The sequence below is a fragment of the Vigna unguiculata genome, chromosome 7, assembly GCF_037176805.1.
Source record: "Vigna unguiculata cultivar grain cowpea cultivar isolate G323 ecotype 2 chromosome 7, ASM3717680v1, whole genome shotgun sequence".
Taxonomy (NCBI): domain Eukaryota; kingdom Viridiplantae; phylum Streptophyta; class Magnoliopsida; order Fabales; family Fabaceae; genus Vigna; species Vigna unguiculata.
In genome coordinates, this window is record NC_140798.1 from 33,954,880 (window position 1) to 33,982,848 (window position 27,969).

The 27,969-nt window shown below is 28.3% G+C and overlaps 1 protein-coding gene and 2 long non-coding RNA genes across 3 annotated transcripts; 1 reads left to right on the forward strand and 2 right to left on the reverse strand.

Annotated features, from left to right (window-relative positions):
- Positions 1–8,242: 8,242 nt before the first annotated feature.
- LOC146884818 (uncharacterized) lies at positions 8,243–10,888 on the reverse strand. The gene is made up of 3 exons (XR_014996588.1): positions 10,646–10,888; positions 9,478–9,567; positions 8,243–8,580 (listed from the first exon to the last, which is right to left on the reverse strand). It is a non-coding gene; the product is annotated as an uncharacterized LOC146884818 (long non-coding RNA).
- An 878-nt stretch (positions 10,889–11,766) lies between these two features.
- LOC146884819 (uncharacterized) lies at positions 11,767–12,526 on the reverse strand. The gene is made up of 4 exons (XR_014996601.1): positions 12,321–12,526; positions 12,171–12,201; positions 12,026–12,056; positions 11,767–11,926 (listed from the first exon to the last, which is right to left on the reverse strand). It is a non-coding gene; the product is annotated as an uncharacterized LOC146884819 (long non-coding RNA).
- Positions 12,527–14,378: 1,852 nt separating this feature from the next.
- LOC114191344 (protein neprosin-like) lies at positions 14,379–16,427 on the forward strand. Its single transcript, XM_028080514.2, has 7 exons — positions 14,379–14,529; positions 14,636–14,722; positions 14,854–15,048; positions 15,145–15,312; positions 15,394–15,447; positions 15,688–15,834; positions 16,035–16,427. Exons 1-7 carry the CDS (start codon positions 14,383–14,385, stop codon positions 16,407–16,409), a joined length of 1,173 nt encoding a protein of 390 aa, XP_027936315.2. The 5' UTR covers positions 14,379–14,382; the 3' UTR covers positions 16,410–16,427.
- The last annotated feature ends 11,542 nt before the right edge of the window (positions 16,428–27,969 follow it).

The window sequence follows — 27,969 nt, forward strand, 5'->3', positions numbered from 1 at the left end:
TTTGAATTCGAAAATATTCTAGATTATACGAGAATTCTAAATTATACGAGAATATAAAAAAAGATGAACCTTTGTAATTCAAATGACTTATGACAAAAGTAAGGAACAAGAGATTGAAAGATCATATTCAAGGCTCATGGCAACTCGAAAGATCATGACATGTAGCACATTTGGAGGATAATTTTTAAGAAAATTAATTTATATATATAGACTTTGGGTTTTCTTTTATAAATTATTTATATTTCTATATTTCTGACTTTTGGATTTTATTTTGTAATTTAGTTTTATATTTTTTGGGTTCGGACCTTCTTGTAGGTTTCCAAGTTTTCTCAAACTTAGATGCTTATATACAGTAGTACCAAGAACACACTTTTAGTTATGTAGTTAATCTTATCTCATTAAATAAATGATTCAACACATCTTTGTAACGAATCTTCTCTAATAGTCTTTCAAGTTGTCCATTTTTATTTTTACCTTTTAATTACTAATAATCAAATCTCGATAAATAAAAACGGGCAACTTGACAAATTAAAAGAAACTTTTCAAGTATTAAAATATTATTTAATAGACAAAAACGAGATCATTTATAAATCTTATTTATCTAGTAACATCCTTTTAAATCCCATCATAATTATTGTGAAAATAAAAAGTTTCCCTTAATAAATCTTGGTCAATTTATTTGCGAAAATGTATGTATAGTTCAAACGAAAAATGAACCACACCTTAAATCGGGTCAAATTCTAATTGTTCAAATGGATTTTGTAGGAATAAGATCGGCTAACCCTTATTTGGCGACTCCTGGAACAACAACTGTTCATGGTCATGATGGAGAAATACTTTCTGAAGGAGATATATTAGTTACATTTATACATAAAAAATGGAGATCAGGTGATATAACACAAGATCTTCCAAAAATAGAACAAGTATGACTTATCGATATGTTAGATAACATCTCTATCTTACTGCGTTCTTCTCTAATTTATTTCTGTTGTGTCTCTAAAATATTCAAATTCCAAAACAATCATACTTTTTTTTTTCTGGATAGAATAGTATCGGTGTGTTAACTGAGTTTGATACATTATGGATTTGAAAATCCAGAATATATTCCTAATTCAAAAAACTTTTGCACCATTGACACACCTTCCCACAAATACACCCACCAACCGCGAATGCCAACAACGGAAACTCAAAGCCACTTACCTCTCTCAAATGTGATGCACAGTGAAACAAGTAGCACTTACTTCATCACAAGCTTTGAGCAATGGTGGCGCTAAGCTTTGTGCTATGGAGATGCGATGACAACTTGTGTGACAAACATATAGTTAGGTCATTTTGATATTAGGGTTTTTAATATTTTTAAAATCAAGGTTAGTTAGGTATTTTCACTGTGATGGGGTGGAGAAAGAAAATATGATTTGTAAGAAGAAATAATGGCATATATATAAACAAGGAGCTTTGTGCAATGGAGGTGCGACGACAACTTCTGTGACAAGCATACAGTTAGGTAAATTTGACATTAGGGTTTTCAATATTTTTAAAATCAAGGTTAGTTAGGTCATTTTCATTAAGTTATGGGGTGCAAAAAGAAAATAAGATGGTGTAGGAAGAAATAATAGTGTATATAGACAAGTATTTTTTCCTACAACCCCCAGTTGATAGTATGAGGAATGGTTAGGTTTTTGGTTTTGCCGAGAGTTAATGTTTCTCAAGTGAGCGGTGGTGCTTCTTTGTGGTGAGTGACTGTGGGTGGTGGTTAGTAGGCAGTTGGGAATGTGTGGTGGTGTGGGAGGAGGTTGCTCGTCACACTGGTAGTTATGTATGATTTCGCTCGTGTTTATAGTATAGTTATATGTAGGGGTTTTGTTACTTACACCTCGCCCTCCTATAGTTTGAGGGCAACATGATCTACAAAGCTCACTAACAAAGAGCAATCACTAGCTTCACTCGGGAATTCATGTTGAACATTAACTTAAGTTGCACTTGCATCAATAACACAAGTCTCAATCACACTGGCATTAACCAGAACTTATTGCCATTTCTAGTCGTTGTTCGTTGTTGTAATAAGGTTGTAGTGAATGCTTTGTAAATTTTCTTTGCTGAATTTGTTTGAAGTATGGTTACACTTTTGGTATTATGGAGTAGCGGAATTTGATCATTAATTTTGGAGGAATCAAAATAATATTTTAAAATTTATATGTTTTATCACTATACTAATACATCAAAAATAAATATATAATATATAATTTAATTATAACTATAAAAAAAATCACATATATCTAATAATTTTTTTTTGTACTTTTAAATTATTGAACGCATCAATAATTAAGCCAAAACATACACTACTAAAAAAACATATATTTCATGTCAGTTTTGTTTTAAATTTTTTTTCATGAGACATTCTTACAAATTTTGTTATGAAAAGTAATTTGTAAGAAATTGTTATAAATTTTTAAGGAAAATATTTAGGGTTTCACAGGAAAATTTGTAGAAAATGATTGCAAATTTTATAATTTTGCAAAAAATAATTATCCATGAAGTAGAAGTCAATTAAAATTCTTAGAAATAATGGCAAAAAGGAAATTTTATGAAAAAATTGCAGGAAAAATCTCATGAAATATGAAGAATTCCAGTAGTGATTTATAAATTTTAGGTTATATTTTTTTTAATGTAAATAATTATATTATGTACAAAAAATTTATCTTTTATTTTATTTCACAATCTTGTTTAACAAAAAGTTTTTTCTCCTCTTATGTTATTTATTGTTTTCCTTTATTTGGTTTATCTCTCCTCTCTACTTATTTTCTCACATCTTATTTCTATCTCAATTTTCACTATCAATCCTTCATTTTTCTCAAAATCAAATTGCACTAAGGCAAAATTGAGAGGTTAATAAACATTTTAGACCGAACAATTTCTTATTTGGAGTAAGTTAGTTTTTTACCTTTTTTTTTCAAAGCAACATGTTTTTTTCTTTTATGTAATTTTTCTTCATTATAGGCAGGTCTCTGGTAGTAAAATCATGATTTAAACTTTCATGTAGATAGTGTTATTTTAAACTTTGAAGTTGTGCAATAGAAGAATAGTGTTAGGAACTTATTTCAAGGTAAGAGAAGCTCATAATCTAGAAGTTGTTAATTTTCTTAAAATATTGAGTTTTGGTTTTGAGATTTAAATTTGTGTTTTCATAATTTTATCTTTTTTTTGAATAGGTGAGAAGTGACAAAATTATATTTAAAAAACTATAATAAAGAGTAAAAAAATTGATTGTTTTTTCAAGAGGAAGATTTGTGATGAAGATGAAAAAAATGTGTCTATGTTAGCTAAAAATGTGTGAACTTATAGAAACTTCATGAGAATCCAATAATTAAAGAAAATGAAAAGAAAAAATAACTCTCTAAAGATTATAGAGTTACATATAACAATTATTGAACATCCTTTACCTTTAGAAAGTGAGGAAGCGTCATCTTTGGCAGTCAATACCCACTAATCAAATTGATGAGGTACGAATAACTTATTTATATGAGGTACGAATACCCACCAATCAAATTAGAAAAATATTTTTTTTTCAATTACAAAAAATAATTTATAAATAAAAATATAATTCACCCCTTGAAATTTTTTATAGGTTCTGTATCACTGTATAAATGATCTTAACTTATATATCACATTAATTTTGAAATATATATATATATATATATATATACTAGAATTTTTACCCGTGTTGCACGGGTTTATTAAAAAAAATGCATGAGTTTATTAAAATAAATTTATTGGTATGAAACTTGAAAGATAAGTTGGAATAAGGAGTCAAGTTTATTATTAGTTTGAATATTTTATCATTAATATTTTTGTTCGTTATTACTATAATAGAGATAACATTTCTTCCCAAATAATTAATTCTAAATCTTGTATCATTACAAAAATTATTTGTTTGATTAATGTTTCTTAAAAGCATGATAGAGTTTTCAATTTAATATTATGATTGGGAATCCCTCAGCATTTAATATCTTTGAGAAACTCTAAAGTAAAATACTCACCTTGAATTTTTTGATTTTCATCATATTGGTAAGGAGTGCTTGAACTTAAATAAGTTTGTTTGTTATTCACCATGTATCAAAGATAGAATGAAGTCATTTACTTGTTCAATAGAGTCAATTGTTATAGTCCCATCACAAACGATTCATGATATTCTTAATAGACCAGGATAAACAAAGTTTACTAAAAAATTTAAAGGTGTTTCAGATTCTTGAATTAAAAGATCCAATGTTATACAAATATTGCCTTCACCATTTTCATTCAAATCAATACCTCCATCTCCAATTTGTAGATTTCAATCAATAAATTCTTTTATAGTTCTTGCACTTTGATTTGAAATTGTGGTCTTAATCTCATTTTTTTTTTTGAAGTTTTAGAACTGTGTAATGTTGTCACAAATCATAGTAGTATAATGATATCCTCACAATATCAAATCTTAATCCCTTTTTTACAACGACAAAATTTGTTTGAAATCACCTTCCAACACCAAAACTTTCTCACTCACCAAATGGTCTTTCAACATTATCTTCATTTTTAGCTCTCATTATATCTATCAAGGTTTTACCAAAAGCTTTAAAACATAACTTGTTCATTAAAACATAACTCATCTTAACAAAAAATACTTTTTGGCCCTTTGTATGCGGGTTGGTGAGCCAACTCGGCTCACCACGGGTTCAACCGGGTAAGCCGGATTCTAGGAGGATTAGGTCAAAAATCAACTCGTATTAAAATTTGTAAAAAAATTTTAATCCAATCCAGCCCGAACCCGTGGTGGATCGGGTTGACTCGCATATTCCAATCTATTTTGACATCTCTATGAAAAATAGACTATATAAAACTACATATGATATGTCATCTATAAAAATGTAAAAATATAAAGGTTAAACAATACAAAAGAAAAATAGTAAAGAATCTATAACTACAAATAATATCAAATATAAAAATTAAATTTGATAAAAATATAAAGATTAGATATATGGTTAACCTGTTTAGCGGAATCATCATATTTTAGTACAAATTTATATTTCAAACTCTTATTTAGGGTGTTTACCTTAAAATAACATAAATAGTTTAATGATTAAATTTATAATATTATATTATTATCAATTTTTAAGGTTTAATTAGAATTATCATTAAATATTTTAAAAATTGGTTTAATGTAATGTAATGTGTTAAGTTTAGAATATATTAAATAAATAAATAATTTTGGTGTAAAAAAACATTATATATTAATCATAATAAATAATATATATATAATCATGTATATTGATTATTATAATTAATGGTATTTTGAAGTATTTTATTTGAATTATCATTGTATAGCTCACATTCAAAATAATTATCGATAAAGTTCATAAATGTGCATTTGGTCAAATGAGCAAATTATTAAAGAAATTTAAATTTATCAAAATACAATTTGCTCATTAATATAATAAATCAATTGATTTGTGTTCAGATAAAAATTGAATTGCAGTATAGTATCATTAATAAAGTGTATGTGTATGAAGTATATATATTCAAATATTGTTTGTATAATGATTGTATTTTAGGTATATAAATAAATAATTATAATAATTGAATAATTTTAATTGTTATCTTTATAATTCTTTCTCAATAGAAAATAAATATAAAAAAAAAACTTAAAATATAATTGAATAAATCATAAACATAATGAAATAGATATCAATTTTAAAACAAACAATATTATAATTCATTTATAATAAAATATTACCAAATAAAAAGTATGTATTTAAAAGTGGTTTTTATTAAATCGTTGAATTGGTTATCGATACTTATTTCTTACAAAGTTTACTTAAATACGATGATTAAAAGTATAATATTATAAAAACATAATTTAGTTATATATTATAGGGTTAAATATGTTTTTGGTCCCTCAAGTTTCAGCGAAATTTGGAATTAGTCCCTCATCAAAACTTTTGACTAATTTAGTCCTTCATCTTTTAAAATGTGTGAATTTAGTCATTTTAATCAAATTTTGTTAAGTTTATCTGACGTTTCAAGCGCATTTCATGATAGTATTTAAATTATTTACATTGTTTGACATATTTTTGCTTCAATGTTAACTTAAATACTATCATAAAATGTGCTTGAAACGTCAAATAAACTTAACAAAATTTGGTTAAAAGGACTAAATTCATGCATTTTAAAAGATGAAGGACTAAATTGGTATAAAGTTTTGATGAGGGACTAATTCCAAAATTCACTGAAACTTGAGGGACCAAAAACATATTTAACCCTATATTATACGATGGATTAAAAGTATAATATTATAAAAACATAATTTAGTTATATATATATATATATATATATATATATATATATATTTTGCTAAAAGGTCAAATTAAAAATATAACAATTCATATTTTAAATGAAGTACACTAAACAATAAAAAAATTATATATGCAAGTCTTCTTCTTTAAAATATATTTCTTTCAATTCTTTTTATATTTTGTTGAAAATTATTTACTTAACTTTGTTATATTAATTAAAATATTGATATAATTATATAATATTATTTTTATTTTTCTTCAAAATGTGTGTACTTTGAAATTTGCTATTTTCTGATTTTGAAAAAAATATTATTTAGTAAAAATCATGTATTTAATAATGGTAATAATAATTGAACAAAATATGATTAAATAATGTAAATAATAAAAAAATCATGGAAACTGTTTTTAACAATTCATATAAACAATAAAAAATTATATATGTAAGTCTTCTTGTTTAAAATATATTTCTTTCAATTCTTTTTATATATATTTTTTAAATTATTTACTTAACTTTGTTATATTAATTAAAATATTGATATAATTATTTAATATTATTTTTATTTTTCTTCAAAATGTGTGTACTTTGAAATTTGCTATTTTTTGATTTTGAAAAAAAATATTATTTAGTAAAAAACATGTATATAATAATGGTAATAATAATTGAACAAAATATGATTAAATAATGTAAATAATAAAAAAATCAAAATAATTAATGGAAACTGTTTTTAACAATTCATATAAGTAATGGTTGCAAACATATGGATTCAAATAATTTCAGATTATTTAAATTCAAAAATAGAAGAATCCAATTTAGAAATATATGGATTAAAGAAATCTAAAGGTAATTAAAGAAATTTAAAATAATGGGTTAAATATGTTTTTGGTCCCTCAAGTTTCAGTGAATTTTGGAATTAGTCTCTCATCAAAATTTTATATCAATTTAATCTTTCATCTTTCAAAATACGTGAATTTAGTCCTTTTAACAAAATTTTGTTAAGTTTATCTTACGTTTCAAGCACATTTCATGATAGTATTTAAGTTAACATTGAAGCAAAAATGTGTCAAACAGTGTTAATAATTTAAATACTATCATGAAATGCGCTTGAAACGTCAGATAAACTTAACAAAATTTGGTTAAAAGAACTAAATTCACGCATTTTAAAAGATGAATGACTAAATTGGTCAAAAGTTTTGATGAGGGACTAATTCCAAATTTCGTTGAAACTTGAGGGACCAAAAACATATTTAACCCTAAAATAATTAATAGAATTAATTGATTAATTTGTGAAAGATCTTTAAAAGTAATTTATTACAAATATATGAGCATAAATTTTTTTAGTTCAAATAAGAGGTTTTAACAAAACTTTTCCCTCTACAACCAAAATCTAGTAATAACCCAAAATAAAAAGGCAAGGACTAAAGCTTCTTTCCTTATATTTTTATTTAAATTTTCATATTTAAAATAGAATTTTTTTTTTTACCTTTTTCCATACTTTTCCTTCCTCTTGAACTTCTCTCATTCGATTCGGCTTCACATTCGTACTTTATATCAAAATTTGTACTCATAAAAAAAAAATTGAAACTCAATATGCAGAAATCCAAGTTTTATTTAACAGAGGAAGGAAAGAAAGAGTAAAGGATTATATACATATTAAAAGAATGACGACTTTATACAATTGAATCAAAAACTATTATAGAGTTTGTAGACTTCACCACATAAGGTTAAAAACTCTTCTACATCAACCAAAAGCCTATAATTAATTTTCAAAACAATAAAATTACAACAAAAAAATTTAAAAATAAATAAGTCAAGCATCATACGCAATAAAAGATATAAAGTGCAAAAGTTTACAATTCATTCGCATTAGAATCATAATATCTCTGAAGTCAATCATGTCATCACTATAGAACAGAAACTTGAGTAAAATAGATACATTTACATTTACATAAGAAGGCCTAACAAATAAAAAATTGATAACAAAAATCAACTCCCAGTAAAGAAAATATGTATATTAAATGGATCAAAATTCCGAACATTACTCTAATATGTGTCAAAACATAAAATGAAAAAGAGCACCAATAGTTATGATGATTAAAAATTTGATTGTCTTAACCATATTCATAGTCATGTTCTTGTGCTCCTTTATGTGTGATTGCAAATTCATACCTTCTACCGTTTCACAGTCAACTTTACATATCCAACACCACTCCATGCTAAAAGTCTTCCTTCTCCTCAAATTATCAAAATATGTCCCTGAAAAGAAAAACAACATTAACATAAATAAAACAAAATATTAAAAAATAAACAATCTGTTGAATATTGAAACCAATTCTCCCTAAACTTTCATATTATACCTACTAACTTCACTTTTTAACATTTGTATGATAATAATTGCAAATACAAAAATGAGTATAAGTAGTTAAAAATCAAGTATCATTAGGAAATCCAAGAACAAACCTATGACTGACTTTTGCCTTCTGCAAAGGATTCAAACCTAAACTACATGTTCAACTGCTCTAATCTTTAACTTTTTTCTCCAACTTCAACCTCACTGGTTTGTCCAATTTCCATGTTTGGCAAGTTGTTGTTATAAAAGCATAAATTTGAACAAAGTCTAGAGGTGTACATATAAATGAGTTGCAAAGGTACCATAGATGTGGATGCAATAATTGAAATTCAAATTTTGAATTCAAAAACATTTTGAATAAGCAATTTTGATTTCTGTCAGGTTTTTGCTAGATTAGTACGAAAAAAACCAAAAATTTAAAATTAAAATAATTTTGGGTGCAAGAGTGAATTAGAGGAGTAATTTTGGGTGTGTGATCAAATTTAAAAAACAAATAGCCACCATTTCCACTAGAGCAATTTCAACATGTAAAATTCCAGAGACAAAATATATTTACAAAGATAGGAGTTAATATGGAGTAATAAAGGAGCTCAAGAAGATATGATACTAATGAGTTGATGGATATGAATGAAAAATCCATTCAGATATAAAAAAAAAACAATGAAGTTAACATTCATTTGAAACAAAGATAAATAGAACCAACAAACACTCAAATAGACAATCGAGAAGACAAAAAAACTCAAAAATTAACCATTAAAGTTCCATTTTACTCTTCAACTCCATCTTTTGATAGCAGGACTAACCTCCAAAAAAACAAATCCTTGCCTGCCAGCACCAATAGTAAGTATCAAAAGTTACTCATCAATCAACCAAATAAAATTGCATATAACAACCTACATATCAAAAATGCAAAACTCATCAAAAGGTTGCAAACCAAATAGAAAAGGAAAAGTAGGTGTGTGTGTGTTTATTATATTTACAAAAAAAAAAGAATTATAAATTTTAACTTAAAAAAATATATAAATATTTTCATTATCAGTATTTTTATACTCAATAATCCTCTAAATTTAACTTCAAATTAAAAATATAAGTAATTTTATAAATAAATGAATATTAATAATGTAGATAACAACTTTAAAATGACAATCCATTTATAATAAAATATTCCAAATCAATAAACATGTTTATTTTGAAAGTTAATAATTTCTTTTAAAATATATTAATTATATAAAAAAAAAATTATTTTTAACTTTTTCACGTTTTGACTACAGTACATACTCTTTAAGAACTATCTGTCAAATAGAAGTATTTTGGAGTTAGATTCAACATATATATAACTTACATAAAAAATTAAATTATTTGGAATATGATATTACAGTTATAAAATTAGATAACATGCTGTAATGAACTTCCTCTCAAATTCATAGCCTAAAGTTGGTAAGAAATAGAGAGAACAAAGTTATGGATTACCGGGAGAACAAATCGAAGACATAGAAAAAACTCAATATTTGTAATGTATGTGTTGATATCAGATTTAGAATTATATAATCTCATTCATATGCAATATTATCCTGGATTACGAAATCTTATTTGAAATTAAACAATTACTGTTTTAAATTATTGGATTTAAGATTATATTTTGAAAAAAAAACTCGAAAACTAAACATTTCCTCGTCAACTTCATCTCAGAGCACTAATAATCTAAAAATAATAATCCTTGTCTGTCAACAAATTTAGATTTGGTAGAAGAAAAAAAAGATTTAGATTTGGGAGAAGCAAAAATGATTCACAAAAAATTTAGATTTGGGACAAGAAAAAAAAATCGCGAGAAGAAGAAAAACTCATCGTGTTCTTCAAACATTTCATCAATTTGACAGAAAGAAATCATACATCAAAGAAAAAAAAACATAAAAAAGTATTTATATCCAGGAGAAGGAGAAAAGATTTGTGGGAAGAATAAAAAACTTATACCTTTATTGCGTTCTTGAACAGTTCATCCATCTCCTAGAAAACATGCATTCATTAGAGAAAAAAAAAACACAAAAAATTATTAAGATCTCGGAGAAGAAGAAAAGATCCGCGAGAAGAACAAAAGCTTCAACCTTTATTGTGTTCCTCAACCCCAGGGGCGGAGCTTTTTGGGGCAGGAGGGGCCTTGGCCCCCCAAAATTTTGAATTTTTTTTGATTTATATATATATATATATATATATATATATATAATATAAAAATATATTTAAAATTTATTAAATTTTTTAAATTGTAGGTAATATATATTAAAAATTAATAAAAATTAAATTTTTTATTTTTCATTTCTTTTATTTAAACATAACATTTAATGTAAATACAAAATAAAATATAATAAAAAATAAAAATAGTTAGGTTTAATTTTTTTGTGTCCCTTTTTTTATTTAAAAATTGACACTAAGATTAGGTTAATTACACCAACAAAGCAAATTATCCATATTAAGAGTCTCAATTTTAATGAAAAGATCATTGATCTGTTTCGAGGAATTTAACGAAATTTATAGTAAAAGATCGAATTATATCAGTTTTTTTCAAAAATCGGGATCAAATTGAGACTAAAAAAATTGGAGAACCAACTTAACATTTTTAAACCAAAACATGAGTCAAAAGAGTAATTAAACCAAATATTTATTAACATAATTTTTATTTTCCTTTTCATTGTCTTTTTAGTTTTTCACAAATTGTAATAATCTCTCACTCTCATATGTCTTCTTTTTGTTTTTAAAGAAAAAAAGTTATACATAAACTCATTATATTTCTCATTTATCCTCTTCCTTTCCCGTCTCTTGTCTTACTTGATAATGAAAACATTTTTTTTTATTTCATGAGCTTTTTGTATATATTTTTTTATGAATATAGAAAAAAAATAGTGTATTATGTATTAATGAAATGAATATATTTTTCTTTTAATAATTACATGTCTCAATTTTTTATTAGATTATGATCAATTATTTTTTAGTATTATTTACAAAAAAGGTATATTGATAAATAATGAAAGAATAAATTAATCGTTTAAGAGGAATGAAAATGAAATTATTGACTAAAACAAGATAGATTCTACCTCTTCACATATTTTGAAGTATTATACTAATGATAAAAAATGTTCAGTTAAAGAAATCATTTTTTGAAGTATTATACTAATGATTGAATCTAATGATCTCAAAATTATATTATGTTGGCCCCTCCGACGCTTTTGGTCAAGATCCGCAACTGCTCAACCTGTTCATCTATCTAACAGAAAGCATTCATTCATCAGAGAAAAATAACATAAAAAAATATTCAGATCTGGAGAAGAAAAAATCGCAAGAAGAACAAAAAGCTTTGACCTTTATTGTGTTATTGGAATAGTTCATCCATCTGCTAGAAAACATTCGTTCATCAAAGAAAAAAAAACATAAAAAAATATTCAGATCTGGGAGAGGAACAAAAGATCCGCGAGAAGAACAACGCAAGAAGAACAAAAGTTTCAACCTTTATTGTGTTTTTGACACATTTCATCTATCTGCCAAAAAGCATTCATTCATTAGAGACAAAAAAAATATAAAAGAGTATTCAAAGTATTCAGATCTGCGAGAAGAACAAATATGGTAGAAGAACAAAAAATATTAGAAAAGTTTTTACATTTTGATGTTCTTGACGGTGCTCATGAATATGAGAACAAAACATCACTCTAAACCAGAAATAAAATATCTGCGTGAAGGAAGAGGAAAGTGCGATTCAAAGAATATATGAGATATAGAGAGGTGGCTAGGGTTTGAGGAGGCAGAGAGGTGGAGAGTGCGAAAGACATGGTAGGGTTTGAGAGATGGAAAGTGAAGAGAGGTGAAAAAAAGTGAGTGTGGTGCGAAAGACATGGTAGGGTTTGAGAGATGGAAAGTAAAGAGAGGTGAAAAAAAGTGAGTGTGGTGGAAAGTGAGAAAGAGGGGTTGAGAATTTTTACTCGGAAGACACGTGTAAAAAATACTTTGAGATAAAGAAATTTTGAAATCTAAAATTGAAGAATTACTAAGAAGATAACACATGTAACATTTTGTTTTTTGTGATACTTTCAATTGTATTATATATATATATATATATATATATATATATATATATATATATATATATATATAACAAAAAGACTGGTAGTTTGCTCAATTTATTTTTTAAGATAATGATTTAAGTAAATTATTTTATACTATTTAATTATAAATAAACTATAATAGTATGTACATTTAAAAAAAAATCGTAAACACGTGATAGTGATAGTGTTTATGTTTATGTTAATGTTATAATAATGTTAATAATAACAATAATAACGACGATAATAGTAATGATAATAAAAATAAAAATAATAATAAATAATAATAATAATAATAATAATAATAATAAAATGTGTACTAAGTGGTATTTTCGAAAATAAACAAAGGAACTAGAAGGATTTAATGAGTGATAATTTTGTAATTCTAAAAAGGTAATAGAGATATTTACCGAGTGAAATTTGCGTAAATCAAGAAAATAGATATATAAATTCAAATATATTTTCAGTTTAATTATGTTATTTGTTATCTACTTTTAAATAAGTAATAAAGTTTATATTTTAATATTTATTAATTATATTTTGATCAATTATTAATTATAATTATTGAAATTAATAATTATACGTTTGATTATTTGACTTGGATATTTAAATTCAAACATATTTTCTGTTTGAATAGTTTTTTGTTATAAACATTTTAATAAAGAAAGAACGTTTATATTCTAATAGCTGTAGTTGACATTTCAAAATTAATATTATTATATGTTTGATTTAAATATTATGCATTAATTATTATATAATAGGTAAGGTATAATAATTACTATACAATAAATATTTTCTTTAAATGTTATAAGGGAAATTAACACTATGTTAGAAAATTCAAACATTTTTTCAGTTTAAATATTTTTTTTTTGTTATAAACATTTTAATAAAGAAAGAACGTTTATATTCTAATAGCTGTTAGTTGACATTTCAAAATTAAAATTATTATATGTTTGATTTAAATGTTATGCATTAATTATTATATAATAGGTAACGTGTAATAATTATTATACAATAAATATTTTCTTTAGATATTATAAAATTATTATATAATAGGTAACTTATAATAATTATTATACAATAAATATTTTCTTTAAATGTTATAAAAGAAATTAACACTGTTATAAAAGGAATTAAAACGATACAAATTAATGTGTTATTAGTAATCAATTTTAGTCTAGTTAGTTACTATAGTGACAATATATGACAAATTAGATACTAAGAAAAATTATTATCACTCAACTAGTTACTATTATGAATAAAAAGTTATAATTTGTCACTAATTGATCAGAGACTAATTTAGAAACTAATCCATCTTGTCGGTAGTTAGTGTTTTGTCTGGTAATGATTGTCTAAATCAATTCAGAGACCAATTATAATTTTTTATTTATAATATAGACTACTTTAGTAATCAATAATTTTTTATTTTGTAAATTGGTATCTAAATTGGCCACTATAATGACTAATAACTTTTGATTATTAAAATCTGTCGAAAGATTATCTAGTAATGTAAAACCACAAATGAGAAGAAATCAAATGAGCATTAAATTATTTTATGAGATTCACCATTATATATTTGGGAGTCTGTACGTGTGTGAGGATGTGCTAAGCAGTTGGAAAAAAATGATTCATATGTTGTTTTTTGTATTGTGTTTGTTGAGCAGTCATGTTAGTCTTAACGTTGATGGAATTCAAACTATACTAAAGGAAGATTTGGATTTGGATAGACAACTTGAGCTCATTAATAAGCCTCCAATGAAGAGTATTCATGCATGTCTCAAATTTGTTATGTTGCATCATATATGTTTCCTTGAGTTGATATCACACTACATGGTTTAATATTTTATTTCTATGTGTTTTATTTTAAATTTGATAGACGAAGTTTGGAGACATTATTGATTGCATTGACATTTACAAACAACCATTATTTGACCATCCTTTACTAAAGGACCACAAGTTGCAGGTATATAACCAAAACATTTTAATTACATTGAAATTTGACTTTCATCTTCTTTTCAATATTTAGGATTAATATTTAATCCTTCTTTTACAATGTTTTCCATGCTTTGATATTTGTTTTTTTTTTTAATTTAGAGGAAACCCAACTTTCATAATGTGATTGAAGAGTCTAGTCAAAAAAATTTAAGAACTAGGTCCATGTTTGGATTGAGTAAGGATGATTGTCCGAAAAGGACTGTTCCTATTCTCAGAACAACAAAAGATGACCTTATTCGAGAAAAGTTGATGTTAAACAATCATATATTAGTTCAAGACCTTCCTGGTGTTCATGTAAGATCTTTTGTAAAAGTAGTTTAAAATGTTCGTACTTCCTTTTTATAAATTGTATTTCATCTAATTTTTAAATATGATTATTGAATTTTTCAGCTTGCAGAAGTTTCTCCTAAACCACATTTTGGTCCTTATTATGAAGTCAATGGAGTAAATAGTATTTATAATCCACGAGTTGATACAAAGTTTCAAATCTCCATGTCTCATTTATGGGTTCAAAATGGACGGATAGAATCAACTAACAAAATCTCATTAGGATGGCATGTAAGTTGTAATTTTCACATTTAACCTTTCTGTGTGTGTGATAAAAAAAATATTATAATTAATCCAATGGACTACTATCAGGTGATTCCAGAACTATATGGTGATTATGGAACTCATCTTTATTCCTCGTGGACGGTAAGGACATATTATTACATTTTGTTTATGATTAATTTGTTTATAGAAATGAAAGATAAGATGTGGTCCCTAATAAGTTTTTCGTATGAATGAAGGATTTTTTTGTTTTTTATTTTAAATATAATGTATAAGGATATAATTAAGCCATTATTATGAGTTCCTAAATAAATTTCAATTAATTAATTTATCATATTTAATATCATTATTCAAAGTTTGATGTGTGGTGTTCAAAATTTATAGTCAGATAACTACAAGAAGACAGGATGCTATAATATTCGATGTGCAGGTTTTGTTCAAACTAGCAATGATCAATATCTTGGTGCACGAATAACCAACATATCTGTATATGGAGGACCAACTGTGGCGTCTCTCTTTTCTATTTCTCAGGTCATAATGATTTTATGTCATTTTCACTACAATACAAAAAATAGAGCTAGATTTAACTCCTATGGAATTAATGTATATTTTAATTAATGGAATACAGTTTTTAAGTGAATATAATGATGAAACAAATTAATATTATATGATAGACATGATTAACACTACGCATGATGTATATATTTCATAAAATGTGTGTATATTTTCAGGATCCAGTGACTAAAAATTGGTGGTTAAGTGTAGAAAATAAGTTTATTGGATACTTTCCAATAAAATTATTCTCAAACATGACCTCAGCTGATCAAGTAGGATGGGGTGGAAGAACAAAAACTCATCTTGATACTAATAGTCCTCAAATGGGATCTGGACATCTTCCTCATTTTCCTTATTATAACTATAATACTCGTGTTTGTTACTTTAGACAAGTGTTCATTAGAAATTCACTTAGAAAAAGTCACGAAGTTCAACCATATGAAACTTATTCCTTCACTGACAACCCCAATTGTTACGATGTCAAATATCCAAAAAGCTCTGTTGGTTACGTTCTCTTGTTTGGAGGACCTGGTGGTAAATGTGGAAATTAATTTGCTTTCAATTAAACTTTAAATCAAGTAAATAAAAACTATCATTAATGTATACTTTGATAATATTTTATTTGGTATTGTAGATTTAATAATGTTGTTATTTTTCATCTTTAATTTATTTCTAAGATAAATTGGAAAACTTTTGATTACAGTCAAGTAATTATACAAATTTTATTGTTTAAATGTAATTATTTTAATTCAATCTTAGTTTTACGTTTCATAACTTTTTTTTCATATATATTTTTCGTTACATATTAATCATTTCAATAATTTGTAATCATAACAAATTTATAATTTTATTTTGCTTTAATTTTAAAATTTATTTATTTTGATTCCATTTGAACTTGATAATTGATTAAATCGCTTACTTTAACTTGTTAAGTTAAAATTTAGATAACAAAACCTTTCATATATTTAAATAAACTGTACTATTTGTCTTAATTATGGAGCAATGTAATAACTCTTCTCATGATAGTTAGAGTATTATATTATAAATCAATACATTTGGCTATGCTTCAGTTTTGTAATACGTAATACATTTTCTGTGACTGTTTGTGCGTACTAGCAGCCAATTATTTTTTAGGAAAAAAACAATAAGATGCAGGTGTTTAACTCAAAATAGATCTAATTTCTATCCGGTGACCTTTATTTCTAGTCTATACCAATATACCGAGGCTATTCTATTTTTTATTCATATTTTTATTTCTAATTTTACTCTTTAATAAATGACTGTCTTTTTAATTAAAAAATTAATTTTCTATATTTACCTCTTAAGTAATAATTTTGTTAAATTTAATTCTTTCAATTATTTAATTTTTATTTTAAATTAATCATTTTTAAACTAAAATAAATACTTTTAATAAAAAAATTATCTAAAAAATAAATATAAAGATATATAATATAAAATATGAAAATTTATTTATATTCATTTTTAAAATTAAAAAAAATAATAAACAAATAGTAATGCATAATCTATAACTATATATCAAAATAATACATTTTTAGTATTTTTTTTTTATTTTTTTTAATTTTATCTTCTTAATTACTATTTTTAGATTTAAATAATTATTCATAATAAACAAACTATTTTTAAGTTTTATAAGACTTAGCAACTACTTTTATTAGTAACTACTCATTATAAACAATTATTTACTCTTTTATAGACTATTTTTCTCAAAATATAACTTATAACATTATTTTCAATAACAAATTTATTTTATTCATAACAATCTTTATAATTATATACACCCCACCTAATCAAATTTCATTGAACTTTCTGACCAATACAAAATAACAAAAGTTGAAGTAAAAGCTAAACTCAATTGAACCAAACAAAGAAACATTGAAATCAGTAAATTCAATACATGATTCAAAACTAACATTTTATCCTTCAGTGGATAAAAATATCATATTACCATATTATAAGAGACAACTTCGTTTAATCATCCAAAATTATCAAAGATAGACCAAAACTGTAAAATACATTTAAAATGCACGCCAAACTCAAACTTACAAAATGAATAAATATGAAGTAAGATTATACTCTAGAATCATTCCACCTTGACCCAAATACACATCAAAAGATAACTGAAAAATTCATCAGCAGTATCAACAACAGAAGACAACTCAAAATTATCTCATGTGAACAAAGAAAGTCAAAGTGCACTTTGACAATAATTTTTATGACAGGACAACTAAAAATATACCCATATGGAATTTGCACAATAAACTAAGAAAATCAAAGTGCGATTTAATAATTCCAGGTGAGACAAGTAAAAATATACCCCTATGAAACGTACACTGTGAACCAAAGAATAAAAGTGTTATTCGCTAGTTTCATTCAGTGTGTACGTCCAACTCAAGTTATAGGGTCTCAAAATTGAAGCCACAATTTCGGCTCAAATTCTAAGAGCGACTAAAACAACAGATCAGTATGAACACAAATTTCAAATTGTGGTCCCTTAGTATCAGTGTGGTTGCACACCCAAGTTGTAATGTCCTAGCCGAAAATTACTTATTAAAAAAAAGAAGAAATAAGATTTATAAAACATCACATTTATTATCGCAATTTCCCAAAAACGCGGGAAAATTAAATCTTCAAATGTCACATAAGTAGTAATTAAAACCGCAATATTCAATTATTACAAAACCAATTCCTCCAAAATAAAAGTTACAAAAGAAAAATCCATAATGAAAACTAAGAAAATTGTCCCATAGTGATCCCCACTCCGTCTCTATGCATCTGCATGCTCACCTGCATCAACATCTTCTCCCATGTAACGAGTTACATGATCATCGCCAAAACACACAGATAGGGTGATCTCATTTAAATAAATCAAACACATATCATAATAAATATAAATTACATCATCTCCATATCATAACCCGTGTTAGTATTAGGGGTGGGCATAATATACTGAATTGTACTGATCCATGATTAACTGCATTGTTTTATACTGAAAAAAACTGAACTATTTGTAATTAAAACTGAACTGAACTGTTTTTCAGTTCAGTTTCAACAAACCAAACTTATATCAGTTAACCCGTGTACGACCTGAACTGGGTGTCCCTTTCCTATTCTATATTAGAACAGTCTCCATTTTTTTTGTTTCAATCAACACCCACTGTCACAGTAAAAAAGTTTAGATTTTTATGTTTGAAAGCTAATAAACAAGGTTCAAACAATATGGACAATGTAAACTTTAACGAGAAAAATAACTAATTTAGATGCTTGTTTTTTTTGCAAAGAAACCATTAAAGTTATTGATGTATTTGTTAAATATGGACTTCCTCTACAAAATTAAAGACTATTTGTTAAGCACTGATAGGATGTTATTATGTTTTTCCATTTCTATTTTAAAAAAATATATCTTTATTTAAATTCAAGTCCCTGTGAATAATAATTCAACCCTTCTTACACTTTATATATATATATATATATATATATATATATATATATTTTCTTCTATATTTAAATTCATCACTTGTATTTTACTTAAACATACATTTTATAATGTGTTTGCAACTAATAAGATGAGTATTAAGACATGTTTAAAAGAAAAAAAATTAATAAAGTTGTAAAATTAGTTTCCTAAACACTTTCAAACTTTGGTTTAAAAATAGTATAATTTAGTTTAAAAGTAGTATAGTTTGGTTTAAAATTAGTGTAATTTAGTTCAAAAATAATACAATTTGGTTCAAAATTAGTACGATTCGATTTAAAAATAGTATTGTTTCGTTAAAAAATAATACAGTTTAGTTCAAAAATAGTATAGTTTGGTTTAAAAAATAGTGTAGTTGATTCAAAATCAGTGCAATTCGATTCAAAAACAGTGAAATTCAGTTCAAAATTAGTGCAATTCGGTTCAAAATCAATACAATTCGGTTCAAAAACAGTATAGTTAAATTCCAAAGTAGTGCAGTTCAGTTAAAAAATAGTTCAATCTAGTTCAAAAATAGTGCAGTTCATTTCAAACTTAGTGCAGTTCATAAAATAATTCAGTTTATAACAGTTCAGTTCAGTTCATATTATAGTGCAATGCAGTATAGTACATTTCGGTTTATTAGAAAACAAAAACAGTGCAGTTCAGTTTGTCTGAACTATTTTTCAGTTCAGTGGAGTTCAGACGAACTATTTTTTAGTTCAGTGCAGTTATTGATAGTGCAGTGCAGTTCGGTATATTTTGCCTAGCCCTAGTTAGTATAATCCTTTCCTTTTTCCTTAGATCTCCATCTCTAAAACTTGCATTAGACGTCTATCATTTTTATACCCTTTAGGTAAGATTAATGATCGATCTTTGCTGCATGAGTGTCTACTCGCCCCTCCGACTACAGGCCCCACCTGATAGTCCACACGTGAGAATAACTTTGCCACAACATCTCATCGTGACACCAAGTGGAGTTCCCCAAAACAAACATAAGTTTGTAGTTGTTCCCAGACTACCAAAACTCTATCAGGTGCACTGAAGAGGGCAATCATTCGAAACCTCGTCGTACGAGCCACAACTCGCACACTCCACTAGACTTCCTAAACCACCAAGCTACAACCTAGAGTGGTCACGTGTTACCCCAATACGAGATGCACTCGTAACTGGGCCCCCAGCCAAAGCCTCGCATCATGAACATCACCCAAAGCCGTGTAGAAACCCTTCCTCGCGCACTAACTCTGCACCAAAACCGCCTGGCGCGCCTTTCGCGTCGCTAGGCGGAACCTGGTTCCAGACCGCCTGACGGACATCTCACACCGCCAGGCGTCACACAACCTCCAAAGCTTCTGTTGCACCTCTTCCGCCTGGCGGAACCAACACTGCCGCCAGGCACCTCGCTCGTATAGGGACCACTGCCATTGTTTTTAGGTTGATATCGCCTAGCGGCTAGTCCCGCGTCACAAGGCACCATACTAGTAGCGCCAATACTACCGGTTTTTTTTTTTTGACATGTTGGGCAGGTTCTACAGAACTCCAACACCTAACACACAATTCATAATGACAAAGATACCTATCCAGTCATAGTCATATGACTGAATCACAATTCACACATTTATATTAACAATGGTTTCATAGTTTGAGATCATGTCTTTATTCACTATCGATGCCATTCGCTATCAACTTGTTCTTTTACGTATTAAAACATGCCACAAATTCTGTATCAAATAATACAGACAGCAGCATTGCAATTATAAATAGCAACCACAAGAGTAAAAGAAAAACAGCAGCGACAACAAATAACCAACAACAACAACATATAGAAAAAAAACACAGCAGTATAATAGAAAACAGCAGCAAAATAAGAAACAGCAGCAACATTAGCATAACGAAAAACAACCACATAATAGGAAACAGCAGCAGCATCAGCGTACAGAAAAACAGCAACATAATGGAAACAGTAGCAGCATCGGCATAAAGAAAAACAAAAACATAATAGTAAACAACAATAGCATCATAAAGAAAAACAGCAGCAACAGAAAAAAAAAAACAGCAGCAACATAAAACAGACAGTCAACACAACTAAAATTAAACAGTAAAACAAAAGAATTAAATTCAAACAGCAATTTAATTCTTTTTATTTATTTATTTTTCTTAACAATAAAAGAACCTATACACCAATACATCTTATTATATTAAAATCATGGCTTAAATAATTTTCCATTTATCATGCTTAAAACATATATAGGATACGTACATATAAAACATATATACTATTTAATACAAATCTCTCAATTTCATGAAATGTAAAATAGGACCATATTCATGCTTGATTATGCACCCACGTCGTAGCAACCATTGTATCTATGCACTGATACAAATTCCAACGCCTATTACTAAAGGAAAAGAAAAACCAATCCTGCAAAGACTTAACCATCACAATTATCTAAACCAAATAGCAATTGATTTACACTATATTATATATATATATATATATATATATATATATATATATATATATATATATATATAATATTATTATAACCAACCCAATGGATATTAGAACTACGATTTCACGTTCCCAAATGAAATCGGAATTTTTCTATTATTTTTTTTTCATATTATAATTAAAAACAAATTCCAAACCTAAACAAAAAACCAGTTATTTCCATTATGGTTCCAAAATCATCACCCACTGGAAAAAAAAACGAAACCCTCTGCCTAATAAAACTAGTTCCTAATACACAAGAAATTTTAACCATCCAAATCAACTAAGAAGAAGTAATTAAGTCCTAGCATTCTTAAGCATTCTGGTGCTATTTTCAAACAAAAGACCACATAAGCAGTGACTTCAAAACGATCAAATAAACTCTGCACTATCGGAAAAAAAATCGCGTCTCTCACGCAATCGTTATTCCACACAAAATTTGAAAAGAAATAGGGGTTAACTTCCAATACGCCAGAAATTTAATCTCAAACAAAAATGTATTTCTCCACTTTCTCCATTAAATAAATAATCATCTTCAAGCACAACCAAAACCACTCAACCACTCAAGTATCAAGATAATGCACAACCAACTCAACCAATTCCTATTTCGTGATAATTTCTATAAATCTATAAATGTATACTTTCTTATCACGCTCATGTCATAAAAATAATAAAACTAATTAATTTACACAATCATCATACATAGGACTTGAACCCAAGTCCTTTCACATAACCAAGTACTCTCAATCACTTGAGCTAGTACTTTTCCACATCATAAAGGTTAACATTAATTGCCATAAAGGCTTCTACTACCCACATTTATTAAATAATTATTTATTTAATTATTTAAATTCTTCGGGTCTTACACAAGTTACACACCCAATATTCACATTATAATCTTGCAATATCATTCAGACACAAGGAATTGTCACATTTAGAATAAAGCATTCATCTCGCAACTGAATAACAAGGAACAACTCAAATATAAGCACATGAAATTTTTATTCTGAATAAAAATAATTTTACAGAGCTTTTAAAATACTGAGATCCAATATCCAACCGAGTTATAGAACTTTCAAAATTGGAGGCACTATACAAACTCATGTACTGGAGTTTCAAATTTATATGCACAAAAGTTACCAGTGATCACTACCAAAAGTTGGATGAAACATTTCAAAGGGGCAACTTGGATAACCACCTAACCGAATTTCATTAGACTTTCTGACCAATACAAAATATCAAAAGTTGAAGTACAAGCTCAACTCAATTGGACTAAACAAAGAAACATTAAAATCAGTAAATTCAATATATGGCTCAAAACCAACATTTTATTCTTCAATGGATAAAAATATTATATTACCAGATTATAAGGGACAACTTCGTGTAGTCATCCAAAACTTTGAAAGATAGACAAAAACTGTCAAATACATTTAAAATGCACACCAAACTCATACTTACAAAATGAATAAATATGAAGTAAGATAATATTTTAGAATCATTCCACTTTGACCCAACAACGCATCAAAAGATAACTGAAAAATTCATCAGCAGTCTAAACAACAAAAGCCAACTCAAAATTATCTCGTGTGAACAAAGAAAGTCAAAGTGCACTTTGACAATAATTTTTAGGGTTAAATATGTTTTTGGTTCCTCAAGTTTCAGTGAATTTTGGAATTAGTCCCTCATCAAAACTTTATATCAATTTAGTCCTTCATCTTTCAAAATGCGTGAATTTAGTCCTTTTAACAAAATTTTGTTAAGTTTATCTAACGTTTCAAACACATTTCATGATAATATTTAAGTTAACATTGAAGCAAAAATGTGTCGAACAATGTAAATAATTTAAATACTATCATGAAATGTGCTTGAAATGTCAGATAAACTTAACAAAATTTGGTAAAAGGACTAAATTCACGCATTTTGAAAGATGAATGACTAAATTGATCAAAAGTTTTGATGAGGGACTAATTTCAAATTTCGCTGAAACTTGAGGGACCAAAAATATATTTAACCCTAATTTTTATGACGGGGCAGCTAAAAATATACCCATATGGAATTTGCACAATGAACTAAGAAAATCAAAGTGCGATTCAAAAATTCGAAGAGAGACAACTCAAAATATACCCTTATGAAACGTACACGGTGAACCAAGGAATAAAAGTGTTATTCGCCAGTTTCATTCAGTGTGTATGTGTTAGATATTTATTCTGTTTAATTTAAATTGCTGATTTGTTAAATAAGAGGTCAGTTACTGACCAGATATTTAGGAATAGAGCTAATTTTTAGCTCTCATTAGTTTTGCAGTTATTTCAACCCACGTTTCCTGCGTGAAATCAGTGGGTGGGTTATTTTTTCTGTTTCTATGTCATTATAAATCTGTATTATTGTTTATATTTGAATAACAGAATACAGAGATCATTTTTTCAAAAAGCTGTTACCTGTCTTTTGTTCACATTTGGTATCAGAGCTCCTTCATAGGGGCCTGAACCAGAACCAATATCGGAGTGAGAGAAATAGTAAGTGACGGGTTAAAACCAAACGCTGGGAGAGTGTGAGAGAGACACCAGAAGTAAGGGGTTTAAACCAAACAGTGGGTGAGTGTTAGAGAGACACAGCGAGTGAAATCATCAAAGAAAAGCAATGGCAGATTCTAGCAAATATGTGCAGCCTGCTATTCCCAAATTCGACGGGCACTATGATCATTGGGCCAAGTTGATGGAAAATTTCTTACGTTCAAAGGAGTATTGGCATTTGGTGGAACATGGAATTGCAGACATTGCTGACAAAACAAGTGCATCAGAAGCTGAACTGAGGTCACAGGAGGAACAAAAGCTAAAGGATTTGAAGATAAAAAATTATCTCTATCAAGCAATTGATAGAGAAATTTTGGACACTATCCTCAATGATGAAACATCCAAGAATATATGGGACTCAATGAAGCAGAAATATCAAGGATCAACTCGGGTAAAACGAGCACAATTGCAAGCTCTGCGCAAAGATTTTGAGTTGTTACAAATGAAGGATGGTGAATCTGTGAACTCTTATTTTGCCCGAACTCTGAAGATTGCTAAGAGCATGAAAGCATGCGGTGAAAACATGCAAGAAAGTGTTATTACCGCAAAAATCCTGAGATCAATGACAACGAAATTTAATTATGTGGTATGCTCAGTAGAAGAATCCAACAACATGGATAACATGACGATTGATGAACTCCAAAGTAGCCTCTTAGTTCATGAACAAAGAATGATGTTGGCTACAGATGAAGAGCAGGTGATGCAGGCGGTGACAGAAGACAAAAGTTGGAGAGGCAGAGGAAGAGGAAGAAGCAGAGGCTCCTTCAGAGGAAGAGGTAGAGGAAGACAATCATTCAACAAAGCAGAAGTTGAATGCTTCAAATGTCACAAACTAGGACACTTTCAATATGAATGTCCTATGTGGGAGAAGAAGGCAAATTATGCTGAAGTAGAAGACAAGGAGGAACAAGAGGATGAGCTCTTGTTAATGGCATCCACAAATTCCATGAAAGGAAAGCATAATGAGTGGTTTTTAGATTCTGGGTGTAGTAACCACATGAGTGGTAACAAAAATTGGTTCACACAATTAGATGAAGAATTTCGACATCGAGTAAAACTAGGCAATGATACACGCATTGCTGTGATGGGAAAAGGCAGCGTTCGGTTGGTGGTGAATGGTGTCACGCATGTGATATCTCATGTCTATTACGTTCCTGAACTCAAAAATAATTTATTGAGTTTAGGACAACTTCAAGAAAAAGGCCTGTCTATAAATATTCAACACAACAAGTGCACTATTATGCATCCTAAAAGAGGGCAGATTATGGAGGTTAACATGAGCAGTAGCAGAATGTTTGTGCTGACAGCAACCATGGTTTCAGTAAATACTACATGCTTTCAGGCAACACTAGAACAAAATTCTCAACTATGGCACAATCGGTTGGGTCATTTAAGCTATGATGGCTTAAAAACTCTTGTTTCAAAACAACTGGTGAACGGGTTGCCATCTATCACTACGCCCCAAGATCTGTGCACACATTGTCTTGCTGGAAAACAACACCGCCATGCTATGCCAAAGAAGAGCTTATGGAGAGCATCGAAAAAATTGTAGCTGGTTCATGCTGATTTATAAGAAATACTTCCTGAGTTTTATTGATGTTATGTCCCGTAAAACTTGGGTGTATTTTTTGAATGAGAAGTCAGAAACTTTTTCTTGTTTTAAAAGTTTCAAATCATTGGTGGAAAAGGAAGTTGGAGACAACATTCTTTGCTTACGGACAGATAGAGGAGGTGAATTCAATTCTAACTCTTTTTCTGAATTTTGCAAGAATCAAGGCATACAGAGACAATTGACAGCAGCTTATAGTCCTCAGCAAAACGGAGTTGTTGAGAGGAAAAATAGAACCATCATGAATATGGTTCGGTCAATGCTAATAGGAAGAAATGTTCCCAAAAGATTTTGGCCAGAGGCAACAAAATGGTGTGTACATATTCTAAATAGATGTCCTACCACTGCAGTGCAAGACAAAACCCCCGAGGAAGCTTGAAGTGGAATAAAGCCTTCTGTTTCTTATTTTCGGGTGTTTGGATGTATAGCTCATGTACATACACCAGATCAACAACGAGTCAAATTGGATGGCAAGAGTAAACGATGTATTCTCCTTGGAGTGAGTGATGAATCCAAGGCCTATAGACTGTTTGATCCAATAAATCAAAAAATCATCATTAGTAGAGATGTCATATTTGAAGAAGAAAAAACCTGGGATTGGGAACAACATGACAAAACCAGTCAAAGCACAACTTTGGACTGGAGTGAAAATACAACACAGAACAGTGATATTGAGGAGCAGATTGATCAGACAGCAGTAGAATTTTCTGGGCAGCCAACAGTGGACAATATGAATGAAGGTAATACTGAAATTAACACTGATGAAATACAGATTGAATCGCATCTTCCACAGGTTGATACTTCGATTGAAGGGAGGGCTAGAAGATGTAGAAGAGATCCAGTTTGGATGATTGATTATGAAAAGGGAGAAGGCTTATCAGATGAAGACAGTGAAAATGCAATGATGATGATAGAAGATGATCCAGTGACATTTGAAGAAGCTGTCAAAAGTAAAACTTGGCGGGATGCAATGGAGAGAGAGATGGAGGCCATAGAAAAGAACAAAACATGGGAGTTAACAGATTTGCCAATAGGAGTTAAGCCAATTGGAGTCAAATGGATATTCAAAACCAAACTCAAAGAAAATGGAGAAATTGACAAGTTCAAAGCTAGGTTGGTGGCCAAAGGGTATGCACAACAATATGGGGTGGACTATACAGAAGTTTTTGCACCAGTGGCCAAGATGGATACCATACGTATTATTCTTTCGACAGCAGCTCAATATGGCTGGAACATTTTTCAGCTAGATGTGAAGAGCGCATTTTTGCATGGGGATCTCAATGAGGATATATTCGTACAGCAGCCTACTGGGTTTGTAAAGACTGGCAAAGAAGAAAAGGTATACAAGCTGAAAATGGCCCTATATGGACTCAAACAAGCACCAAGAGCTTGGTACAACAAGATAGAAACATACTTCACGAACAATGGCTTTGAAAGGTGTTTTTGTGAACACACATTGTTCACAAAATCAAAGGGAGGTAACAATTTAATTGTGAGCCTATATGTAAATGATTTAATATATACCGGAAATGATGAGAGCATGTGTGATGATTTTAGAAGTTCTATGATGACAGAATTTGATATGTCAGATTTAGGAAGAATGAGGTATTTCCTTGGATTAGAAATATTGCAAAATACACATGGAATTTTTGTGTGTCAAAGGAAGTATGTTCATGATGTATTGTCACGTTTTGGTATGAAGGACTGCAATGCAGTGAAAAATCCCATTGTACCAGGTACAAAACTGTCAAGGAATGATGCAGGACCCAAAGTGGATGCTACTCTATTCAAACAAGTGGTTGGAAGCCTTATGTACTTGACTACTACAAGACCAGATCTAATGTATGGGGTGAGTTTAATTAGCAGATTTATGACCAATCCTACAGAGAATCACCGGCTTGCTGCTAAAAGAATACTGAGATATTTAAAAGGCACTGCAGAATTTGGAATATACTACAAGAAAGGG